The 12233-nt window shown below is 41.2% G+C and overlaps 1 protein-coding gene across 3 annotated transcripts; it reads left to right on the forward strand.

Annotated features, from left to right (window-relative positions):
• Positions 1-1902: 1902 nt before the first annotated feature.
• LOC135243137 (protein Tob1-like) lies at positions 1903-6298 on the forward strand. 3 transcript variants are annotated; one of them, XM_064314717.1, is made up of 2 exons: positions 1903-2190; positions 4236-6298. In XM_064314717.1, the coding sequence occupies exon 2, from the start codon at positions 4423-4425 to the stop codon at positions 5341-5343; it is 921 nt and encodes a 306-aa protein (XP_064170787.1). In that variant the 5' UTR covers positions 1903-2190; positions 4236-4422; the 3' UTR covers positions 5344-6298. The 3 variants fall into 3 exon arrangements, with proteins under 3 accessions (XP_064170787.1, XP_064170789.1, XP_064170786.1); XM_064314719.1 differs by having other exon boundaries at positions 1903-2077; positions 4230-6298; XM_064314716.1 differs by having other exon boundaries at positions 1907-2190; positions 4230-6298.
• Positions 6299-12233: the final 5935 nt, after the last annotated feature.

A 12233-nucleotide genomic window follows, 5' to 3' on the forward strand; every position in this document is an offset into this window, starting at 1 on the left:
GGTTTGGCTCGCAGTGCTCAAAACTTTGGGCATGTCTAAAGGTGATCCAGATGAACTGCTGTGAAACCGTGGGATACAAAGAAGAATAGGAAACGTGTGGTCATTGTATATCACTTTTTAAATTGATACACAACTGTTTGTAGTGATCTGAGCAGGACAGCCATTGGTACAGTGCTAAGGATCAGATACTCCTGCTTCTGTCTATCCCCGATGCCCTAATCCACCCTCTCAGCAGTCTGGCACTAATGCCTTATGTTATTTAGGGGCTAGCATATGTCCATGGCTTGGGTTTCACATAATATCAATTTATGCTGTAGGATACTTACCATTCTGACTAAGTACTCCACTCTAAAGTACAACTGCAATGACCCACCAAGGATTCAAACCTGCAACAACCTGGCTGATGAGACCTATTCCCTGCTTTCAGCAGCAGATTACTTCTCACAGGATGAGTTGGACTCACTGCAACGTTGAGTAGTGTCTGTCTTCTAGAGCAAAATACAGCCTGACTTCCCACAGGCTGTTTGCTAGAAGAGTACTACAGTGTGCCTTCTGCCAGGGCAAGTCACATTTCCATATTGTACATTTCCCATTGTGCATTAATACCCCATTGTGCCACCCCCTTAATCAATCTGTTTGTCTGCCAGGATTCCACCTCTCACTGAATGCTTGGTCCCTTTTGCTTTCACAACCCCACAGACCGCTGTCTTCTTTCTAATTTATGAAAGATTTGTTTGATAAGGTCTCCACTGATCTTTTAAATATTTCTTTAAATTAAGGTTAGTACAAACGCAAATTATATCCACGCGCACACACAAATTATGGAAGTTGTCAGGTTAGACTTTCAACGTGCGGTAACTTGCCAGGGCACAAGTGTTCTTTTAAACAGCCACAGGTTTGCAAATGTCAGAGTTCGCTCTGGTGTTTGCCCTGGAACCGTCCAAGTTTCCTGCACTGAACAGCTAAATGCCAAATTGGCCCTTTAAATTTGAAGAGGGGCGTTCGCCTGTGTCCCGTTCGTTCTCTTTATGACGTATAAAATGGCATCAGCACCTTAGATACGAGATCACCATTCACGAGCGTCTCCTGCCCCGTTTCCACCAATCACCATTACCTTTGATTTTTTTTCCTGCTCGCACAGTGACAAAGCACTACTGCACTATAATCCGCAAGAAAAATATCACTCCGCAGAACGGAATTCATACAAATATCATATCTTCGATATTACTGGGATGATTTGTATTGAGATTCAGAAATACTGAGGAAAATTGTTTCCTGAATTAAACAGAAGTGGCATTGCTTGTTCGTGCTAGTTCATGAAATAATGCAAATTATGTCTTAACATTTGGAAAACATACGCCCAAATACCAATAACGTTATACTATAAAGAAAAACATGTACACTACACTGTGCATTCGCTTGGTAATAGACTGCATGTACTGATGAGTGCTGTGCTTTTCTGAAGTGCCGTTTCATTCATCTACTATATTACCATCAGATAGCTAACGCTAGTTATTTAACGTTAAGAGGGAACTATTTCTAATCACTGGGATTTCATGACAGAGAATATACTTGAAATATCTCCACCAGCTGCACCTAAAAAGCCTACAATTTAAGGTGTTGTACAAGTCGGTAACATATAATTTACTATCATTATATGCCCTTCGTTGCCCCAGTTATCACACTTTTTAAATTGAGCTAGGTGGTTGGTGACGCAAATGTTCTTATGACGGCAAGAAATAATTTTTTGCACCATTGATTGACTGAGCACATTGACCAATAAAAACCAGACTCAAGAGTCGTTATGGAGATACATAACCAATAGCAGACGCTCGGGCGGGATTCTCATTGTTTTGACCTCTGAAAACCGCATCACCGCCCATTATCCAGTGCCCGTGGCGGAAGAATGCTTTAAAACGGGATTGACGGCCGCAGTTTGGTCAGATTGTGAAAACTCCCAAGAAGCGGGGAGTAAGTTACTAAGCCTTCATAGAGAAGAAAAAAAAGCCAAATACCCTGAAATAGAATATAAGCAAAAAGAAACATCTACGGACGTCCACACGGAATACATTTTTAAGTAATATATTAATAAATTGTTTATGAAGAAAGTATTTATCTACTTTTGTATTTGCACTATTTGGCTACCGTTAGCAAGCTACTCCGGCTGAAAATATTTTTATGTGCCCTAATGTGAGTATTGTCTTTTGTTTGTATTTTTAATGGCAGTTTGCCTCGGTCAGCTGAATAATTACATACTAGTTTAGGTCTGACAATAATAACTGGGGTATTATTTTACTAGCTAGCCTAAGTTGCCTAGCTAGGTACCTCGCTACGTCAGTTCAAGCAATTTGGTAATGTTTCCCGAACTGCGTTGTGTTGGTAACGTTAACGTACTGCTTGCCAACTAGCTAGCTAGTTACCATTAAGTTACTTAGCTACCTAGTCTAACTTATTTGGCTAGTGTATCAAGGTGGCTTGATATGTTCGTTAAAATGAATAGGTTTCCAAATCAACAAAACGCATACTAGCCGTGATGCAGGGCTGTCAGCTGTTAACAAACGTTTAGCTAATGAGCTAAATCTGTCAAATTTTCGTCGATCAGGGAAATAGGCTTACTTCTATTTTGGCTAGACTACCCAGTTTGCTAGCTAGCGAGTGAAGGTCAGTTGTGTAGCTGGTTTAGTTTATTTCGAGAGACTAATTGTAACCTTTGATACTTGCGACCTGTACTGGTAAGATAGGTAACCAGCAATCTTGTCTAACCGGTAAATGCGTTTTAACTGCATGAACTTTAAGCTTTTTACTTGGTTAGTTTAACTACTTGGCTTTGATGGTTAAAACGGCCACAACCATCTTTGCAAAGTAGTCCAACTTTAGTTGCGTTAGGTAGCAAACGTAAGTTACACGGATCTAACTTGTAACTTTATAGTGTTAAGTTGGCTGTGCCTATTTTTATACCACCATTTAGCTAGCTTAAGTTACCTAGCTAGCATTAAATTGGACGATAGTGCAGTTGATGGGTGTGTAACGATAGATAAGCAAGGTAAGATTAGTCTAACTAAGGCCTAAATTTACGTTTTTAAACATTTGGTCTCTAGTTAACTGACAGGAGAAGGCTGGTTAGCTAAAGCTTGCTAATTTAGCTAACGTTACATGTCTAACATAATCTGTAGATTGTGGGGCTGGCTGGCTATATAACTCTAGCCTCTGTAATGCGGAAGGGAAAATGGCCCTTATTCAATGGTTAATATGTTATGGGTCGAATGAAATCTACATCTAAATGAGGGCTAGCTGCCCATTGCTTGTATTATGTAACAGGATCAGCTTCTGTGCTCCACGGATTTAACCGCAGTACTGTTGACGAAATTGGCCAGCAGCTAGATATTTGTATTCGACGTACTTGATAGGTGCCTGTTAGGCTATTTTCAATTGGGCGTTTTTAGCAGTAAGATCAAATGTTGCCTGTTTATCTGGAATATATCCGAATTGTTTTCTCCCAAGACGAACTGTTAAAAAGCGAGATTCGCATAAATGCTAGCTGTCGTTCGCTCATGTTAGCTTAGTCGCGCAGAGAAAATTTATCTAGCTAACGTTAGTTAATGCCATTTCACAATCACTGTGCTTGGGAGTGTTCGTCATAACATTATCATTTTATCGCGATTGAATGACTATACTGATGATACGGAAGTATCAACACATCGAATCATTTGCTTTTTTTTGGCATTGTGACCTAGAAATGTCTTCGTTGCACCTTTGGTTTTGCTTTTGCTAGCTAGCTAGTGGGTCTAGCCCGTTTGGTAAAGTCTAACATTAGTCACTCTTTAAATAGAGATTTAACACTTATTAGGTAAAGTTACCGGAGGTGCAAGAATACCAATGTGCCCAGAAAACCGTCTAAATCTGCAATGGTCCTGGAACGAGGAGTGCTTTGGCAAATGATTTGTAGCTAGCTAAGCTGTGCCCTCTTTCATTGGGAATCGAGAATATTCAAAGTCCACGCCCCTATTAGTTAACGTAAAGCAGAATTTCGTTACATTTTATTGATTGTAGTGAAGAATAATTGCTGGAAGTGAACCCGAAGTTGAACGCTTGCGTTGTAGATTGTTGTTCAGCCACGTTTAAAACCAAAGGTTATTTGTTAAGGGAAGAAAAAGCACATGAATGCTTAATGTGAGGGTGTGGGCGTGTGTTCTGCCAGGTCCTAATGCTTTCTCATTTTTCTTTTCAAGGAGCAGAAGCATTCACCTGCAGAAAGAAGGGCATTTCTCTGCAACCAGCACTTTCCCATTTTTTTTAAACCAATTTTTTTTTTTTTTTTTTTTAACGAAGTAGTCATTTTGTGAGGCGCCGCCTACTCAAGCCTTTCACAGCACTTGGGAGTTGGGGGTAGAAGAAATCCAAACTGAGGGAAAATCTTTTTGCATGGGAAGTGGGGCAGCTATGCAGCTGGAGATCCAGGTAGCGCTGAATTTCATCATCTCCTATTTATACAACAAGCTCCCGCGCCGCCGCGTCAACATCTTTGGCGAAGAGCTGGAGCGGCAGCTCCGGCAGAAGTATGAGGGGCACTGGTACCCCGAGAAGCCCTACAAAGGCTCCGGGTTCCGCTGCATCCATGTGGGAGAGAAGGTGGACCCGGTGGTGGAGCAGGCGGCCCGAGAGAGCGGACTGGAGATCCAGGACGTGCGCAACAACCTGCCTCAGGACCTGAGCGTGTGGATCGACCCGTTCGAGGTGTCCTATCAGATCGGGGACAAGGGGCCCGTCAAGGTGCTGTACGTGGACGACAGCGGGGAGGCCAGCTCGGAGCTGGACAAGGAGATCAAGAGCAGCTTCAACCCGGAGGCGCAGGTGTTCCTGCCCATCGGGGATCCTGCCGGCACCTCGCCCGCGTCCAGCTCCCCCTCCCCGCCTTTCGGGCGCTCGGCCGCCGTCAGCCCCAGCTTCCCGCCGCGCCCGGCCCCGCCCCTCACCTTCACCACTGCCTCCTTCGCCGCCACCAAGTTCGGCTCCACCAAGATGAAGAGCAGCGGGCGCGGCGGCGCCAAGGGATCTCGCTCCTCCCCCACCGGCCTGAAAGCCCCGCCCACATCCCTGCCCCCGCTGTACGGGCCGCCGCCGCCCCAGGGCTCCGCCCTGTCCCCCAATGCCAAGGAGTTTGTGTTCCCCAGCATGCCGGGGCGGGGCCAGGGCAGCGATGGGCCCCTGCCATACAGCAACACCTTTGACGTGTTCGCAGCCTACGGTGGCCTGAACGACAAGTCCCTCATGGACAGCCTGAACTTAAGCCTCAACAACATGCAGTATTCCAACCAGCAGTTCCAGCCAGTCATGGCCAACTAACCAGGGGAGAGGGGGAACGCACATTTATGGAAAAACTAAAAAAAAATAAAAAATACAGAAGAAACATTAATCCCTGTGGTACGAGTCAATGTGTGAGCCCAAGGGTGTTTGGTTTTGTGCCCCCTTGAGTTTTTTTTTTTCTTTCTTTTTCTTTCTTTTTGTAACACTCTAAGCTTATCATACAAAAGGTCCAAGCTTTTACAGTACTTGGTTACTTAAACTTAACATGCATCATTGTTTTAATTTGTTTGCCAACCAAGCACAAAATTTCCTTTTTGTTTTTTAAACTGACTTTAAAAATGAAAAAACGAAGAAAAAACAGACAAACCTTCAAGATGTGGCCACTTACAGTATTTAAGATAAAGCAGGACACGGCCAATTTTCAAAGGAACTGGCATTAATATGTGGGTTTCGTTGTCTTTTTTTTTCTAATTGTGTAATTTAATTTAGTACAGAGTTTGTAAAATATCAGAGAATATATTGTTTCTACGACATGGTATTGCATTTATATCTTTTTACTACTCCAGTGATCTGTGATGGCTGCAGCAGCTTTATGTTATATTTTCTTTTTTTACGAGAATTGTAAAATACATCCATCTTTGAAAACATCTACTATTCTAAAGATTGTGTACAGAATATTCCTTAGTGGTGGAATTTAAGAATATTTGCTTTTTTTGAAAAGATAAGAATTGTATTTTCTGTTAAGAGTAAAGATTTTTGCTATATTATGGACAAAATGTAATCGTATATATTAATTTTTGTACCAACATTGTGCAATACTTGATAAAGACAACGGTATAACAAAGTATTTTGAGTCAGTGTCTTACATGTTAAGAGGGACTGATAGTTTATATTAAGTTTGTATTAAAATGCTTAAAATATGCTTGTCTTTATTTTTTTTAAATTTCATATTGGCATCCTGGTCTTTTTAATAAAATGAACTCTAGTGAAAGTAGTTTTCAAAGTGTTTTGTTTCCTTTGTGTGTGTGTGTGTGTGTTGTGTGTGTGTGTCTTGAGTGCAAATGCATGTTTTTGTATTACATTATTTAAGCGCATATTGCACACATTGGTAGTTTTTATTTGTGACCTTGAGATATTTTGGGGTGTGAGGGGGGATGGTAAATGTGCCTGGTGAAAACTGGGTGTGCGCACGGTCTCATCTCCACATTAGTCACCGCGGAATGTGCTGGCTGGTACAGTGCAGGTCTGAAGCAGAATTGCCTTTAAATCTCCAACCATATAAACGGATAACGTAAAGGCTATGGCAAGCAGCCAGCATGAGGTCGTCTGCTAGAATATCACAGTTCTGCATCATTGCTGTAACGTGACCGCGGGGTGGGGGTGGCACTATTTAAAGCACCCAATCTGACAGTATAACAATAACAACTATTTATATCCTACTTCCTTGGGCTATTACAAAACACTTTTCATTCCTAATTCAAAAATGGATATGATTGTTGTGGCTGTGCAGGCCACTTGGGATGCACAGGTTTTTCATGCTAATTGTTACTTCTCTCTAGTTTCTTAAATTCACTGATTGGACAAGTACTTATAGCACCTGTTGCACTGAGAACCAATATGCTGCTGTTTGAAAGGCATCTTTCGAGCAAGGGTGTCCAATCTTGGGTTGATGGTGGGTGCAGGTTTTTGGGCAGTGCAACTAATTTTCTTTTCCAATACTAAGTACCAAGGCTAGTAAGGGGAAATCTTTGTGAATACTGTACACTGTATTTACTGTATCTTCCGACTAATAAATACGTCCACGTCAACATCCAATTTGAAATTATGACTAGGAATTAGGTATTTTTCTGAAAGCTCCATTATAGGCCATCCGGTACTGCTACTAGTCCGCGGCAAAAAAATTGGAAGTGACGAGCATACAAACATGGATGCCTGAACCTAACCAAATCCCACCGTTCAAGGTAAAAAAAAACAATTTTAATTTAATGCTGTTTTGACCATGCAAGCAATTTTTCCAACTATGTGTATCCACAGCTGAACGCTACATTTGTTGTGCAAATCTAGACTTGAGGCAAGTATCAGTTGCAACCTTTACAGTCTTTGGTTGCAACAAGTAACAGGCCATCTCGCCATCTTGAGTTTTCCGACGACTGATGCTTCATTCAAACTGGCTCATACAACGCGTTGTTCGACAATGTCGGACAGTGTTGTTGTTCATACCTTTCCCACCGTAGTTATACTCGGATGTGGGGCGAAAAGCTCCGTCGAGGGTGGAATTTTATCCAATAATTCAACGACTTCTGTTTGTCGTTTGTCTGTCCAGACGCGAAGAGTCATACAAATGTGCGTATTGGCGAACACACTACGATCAGTTTTTTCTTAGGTGTTGATGTTAGCGGTGTAACTAGTTAAGCGTCTTCTTGAGGGCAGTTTACAGTTAGGCGATGTCTTTGCCACCGGGATTACATTTGATCGTCGGTCGCAACTACTTTAGTTTTCAGTTTATGTAAAGCGACGGACTATTTGTCTTCGTTGCTATCCTTGTGCCCATCGCTAAGACTTGAATTGTGTTGAACTTTGACCCCAGTGCTGGCTCAGTTGTCATGACAATATTATAGAACGTTCTCATGTCTACTGTTATTACCTTCAGCACGGTGTAAAGTAATGAACTACTCTAACCTTAAAATAATTATTTATTTTAAAGGGGAAGCACTAAATATTTAAAAAAAACTGTAAACTCCAGCCAGATGGAAGATGTCCTATTTTATGATTCGCAATGTTAAAAAACATAAATTTTATTGAAATAAAGGAAAGAAATAAGCCCTAAAATATCTAATTGCATACTATTTGCCACACATCCCTCTTTTTAAACCAATTTTCGAATTGATAACCTACATCATATTTTGTGACATTGAAGGTGGAGAAGGTGAAATACAATCAAGGTAGCATTGTTAATTTTGTTTTTTATGTTGTGCAAAATAAAGGGAGCGACTATAGCGAGATGGAGTTATCAATACTATTATCGATTTGAAAAGCTACATTTGCTGGTACATAACCTGTCTGAAGATTGACAGAGAAGATGTGAGCAGGCACTGTTTATGCACTTGACAGCTGTTTTTGGAATGTGACAGCTGAGCACTTTTTTAGGAATTGCATATAATGGCTGAAAGTTAAACATGTCTGTGCAGTTGTACATATGTGGCTGAGTAGAAGTCTTTCCATTGTAATAAAATAGGCACCAGGAAACATTCTGGGAGTGTGACTGGCTGACCTGACTCTTTGTAAAGAATTGATTCAAGTGTGTGTATGTGTATGTGTGTGTGTGTGTGTATGTGTATGTGTGTGTGTGTGTGTGTGTGTGTTTGTTTTATTACAAAATGAATTGCAGAAATATTTGAAGTCGGGTTCTGTAAGCAAAAAATGTGCACAGATCAAAATTAGGTAAAGATAATTTTCTCACTAATGCTAGAGGTAAGTTTTTCCCACAGAAAGCTGTTAACGTGTGGAACAGCTTCCCAGATCATTAAACTGAGGCTGTGGCCCTTGGGATGTCCAAGTACAGGCTTGATGCAGTATTGGATACTCTCTAGACATGGGCTGAATGCCCTGCCTTAAACTGGTCCTGGACCTCTGGGGGATACTGAGCTTGTGACCTCACTGCAGTAGGTCCTTGCATGTCATAGCATTAATGCGATGCAACATCAGAGCAATGCAACAGTGCCTTAAAAAAAGTGTGCATTGCAGGCTAGGCTAATACCTGCACATTCTGGTGGCCAGAGTTTTGAGCAGTAGTTGCAGGAGAGCACACTCATCCAGCCACGTCTGCTCTGACTTTTTGCTGTTTGCAGTCAATCAGGGTTTACCTGTTCTACCTGTGACAGACAGCTTTGAATGCATGACTACTGTGGACCTTAAGACCATTATCCCATGGTATAAACATTCCCTGCACACACACATACACACACTGACGCGCACACACACACACTCACACACACACAGAGTTTCCTGGGAAGGGGATTGACACTGTCCCACCAGTTCCTTTCTGCAGTATTTATTACAAACTAGAACAAATAAGCTCTTCCCTACACATTAACAGGACTTATTCCACTGCAGTTTATTTCCTGTATATTTTCCTGTGGCTCCTATTAGCGTGTATATTAGACTATTTTAGCCTGTAGTCCCTATTAGCCTGTTTAACATACTGTATTTTTGCCTGTAGTTCCTATTAGCCTGTATATCAGAATGTATATTAGCCTGTTTCCCCTGTTAGCCTGTCTTAGCCCTTAGTTCCTATTAGCATGTATCAGACTATATTTGATTGTAGTGTCCCCTAGCCTGTATGCGAGTCTGTACATTAACCTGTAATACCCTGAAACTTCTATGAGCCTGTATATCAGACTGTGTAATAGCATTTGCTCCTGTTACAATGGTGATTTACAGGTTATTATGTATCTCCTATTTGAAATATTTTTTAACTTCTTTATATTTTTAAAAAGTGAGAGACGGACCTTCAAAGTAGAGTATCAATATTTTAGGTGGGTGAAGAGATGTGCTGTCAGGAGAGACCACCACACATAAACATCTACAGCAAACATGCACATAAACTTTTATTGATTTGATATTTTGGCATAAACAAACAGTTCTTTGTAATGTGTTAAATGTTCCATGTAAGGAAACTGAGACGTTGATTTTGGGGCAGTAGGAGTCCTCACCATCTTTTTGGATTTTCCTGCTCACTGTTGAGGCACCTGCTGTATCTATACACCCTGTGCTCCATGTGAGCGCCATGACAACAGCACTTTGTGTGAACCGCTAGATTGAAACAATGAATGAGTTAAATATGGTGATGCAGCGACAATTTCTCTGAGGGAAGTGGCCTCATGCGCCATGGAAACACCAGAGATGACGTCAACAGCCTAGCAAGGGAAAACACCCTGCTGACAGTGGGAGGGTCCACCAGGAAAATAGACCCTGGCCAGCCAATCAAAGGTGAGAACACCCTCCCTCTCTCTCATTATACCTAAGAGAGTGGTGCAGAGCTTTAAGGCTGCAGTCTGATTCACAGGAAGCAGTGTGGATGCAGCTTCCTATAGGTGGATTTAAAAGGCTGTTTCTCATGTATTTATGTGCTTGATTGTTTCTAGTTTTCTGAAAAGAAAACAAAAAGGAAAAAAGGTCACATTCACAGTCTACTATTGCAGGCTGATATTGAGGAATTAGGTATTTCTCTGTCTAATAAAAGGCAGCTCAGTCCTTTGGAGGTTTGTGCACCGCTGGGATTTTGGAGGCACTTAGAAGAGGTCCTTAGAATAGCACAATGTAGCCAATACATTTTATAAATCGGATAACCAGGAATCTACTGGGACAAGAAGTTACAATGATTGTTTGCAAGCACTGTATTTGATCAGATCCTTAAAGATGTCACCAACACCCCAACCATCGCATAATGTTGCCTACCAGTGCCTGCAACACATTTTGAACATGTTGCAGAAGAAAATAAATTATTAAAAATATATATGAACTCTGTTTATTTTAAATACAAAAGAAACTGGTTAAAACTTTTGTCTTCTACATGCAGTACTTATTTATATGCCTTTGAATTGTAATATTCATAAGTAGATTAAAAATGGTCACTCTCCATAAAGGTCTTCCATCATTTCTCATCTCTGAATCTTTATCATCCATGCAAGGATGTATACTTATACATCACTTCAGATAGAGATCACTGTGCATGTCTCAAAGTTATCTATGACATCATTATCTAATAAAGATTGCAATTAAACAATTACACACATATTCTAGAAAATTACATCAATCATTAAGAAAAATATTCTTTGTGAATTAAATGGATTAAAACCAAAGTGTACTTCTCATACATACTGTATATATGAGTCGATGTCGATGAAGGCACTGGCATACATTAAAACTTTTTTTTTTTAATTCCACAATTTAAGTCATATATACTTAGATTTTCAAAAAAAACATTTGATAAGGTATCAAATGAGACTCATTGTCAAAATGAAGGCTGTAGGAATTACAGAGTGGGTTTGGGACTGGCTACAGGGTAGAACACTGCATCTGTAGTAGTACTGTATCTGAACAGAGTATTGTGGGAAGTGGAGTGGGACAAGGATTGGTGCTGGGACCACTGCTCTTTCTCATTTATATAAATGAACTTGACAGAGACATTGAAAATGCATTAGTTAAATTTTCAGATGATACAAACTTCAGCTAACAGTTCTACTATAGTAATCCAAGAAGATTTAAAATACAGAAGTGGGCAGGAACCTGGTAAATTAAATTCAATATATCTAAATGTACATGTGGGACTTGTAGGAAGTAAAAACATAACAAAATTGGAATGTGTTCGATTTGAAAAAGATCTGAGAGTAGTGGTTGACCAAAGCCTTTCTAGTTCTAGGCACTGTGCTGTAGCAGTAAAAAAGGCCAGCAAGACGCTAGGATATTGTAGCATTCGGTCTGCCTGAGAGGCGGATTGGTCTCTGCTGTGCCGGCTGGTGGAGAGAGCACATGCACCTGGGTTGTGTTGACTAATCAGCCCAGGTGCTTAAAGGTGTGCTGCTCTCTACACTTGGGGCCGAGACCGGGAGCTCACACCGACAGCATGTTTATGATTTTCGTTTTGTTCTGGAGTTTTTGTTCGAGCATAAAAGTCAGGAAAATGAATCCTCAGCTGGGGTGCTGGAGGAGCTGGCACCATCTGAAAAGCTGGCCAGTTACAGGCAGCTCACGAGAAAGTGGTTGCGCCGTTTTACTTTATTTTGTCTTTGTTATTTTTGCTTGTTGTTGTAGCTTATTGTTTTTGCTTGGAACCCGTGAGGGTTCCATGCAGCAACCAATGGTGTTCCCCGGCACTGCCGCATCTCCCTCCCAGGGGTGTCACGCTGGCGTGTGACAGATAAATAACC

This window comes from Anguilla rostrata, chromosome 17 (assembly GCF_018555375.3).
Source record: "Anguilla rostrata isolate EN2019 chromosome 17, ASM1855537v3, whole genome shotgun sequence".
Classification (NCBI taxonomy): Eukaryota; Metazoa; Chordata; class Actinopteri; order Anguilliformes; family Anguillidae; genus Anguilla; species Anguilla rostrata.

Excerpts from the sequence above, each read along its gene's own strand:
- LOC135243137 (XM_064314717.1), top strand. The coding sequence starts at position 4,423 with ATGGGAAGTGGGGCAGCTATGCAGCTGGAGATCCAGGTAGCGCTGAAT.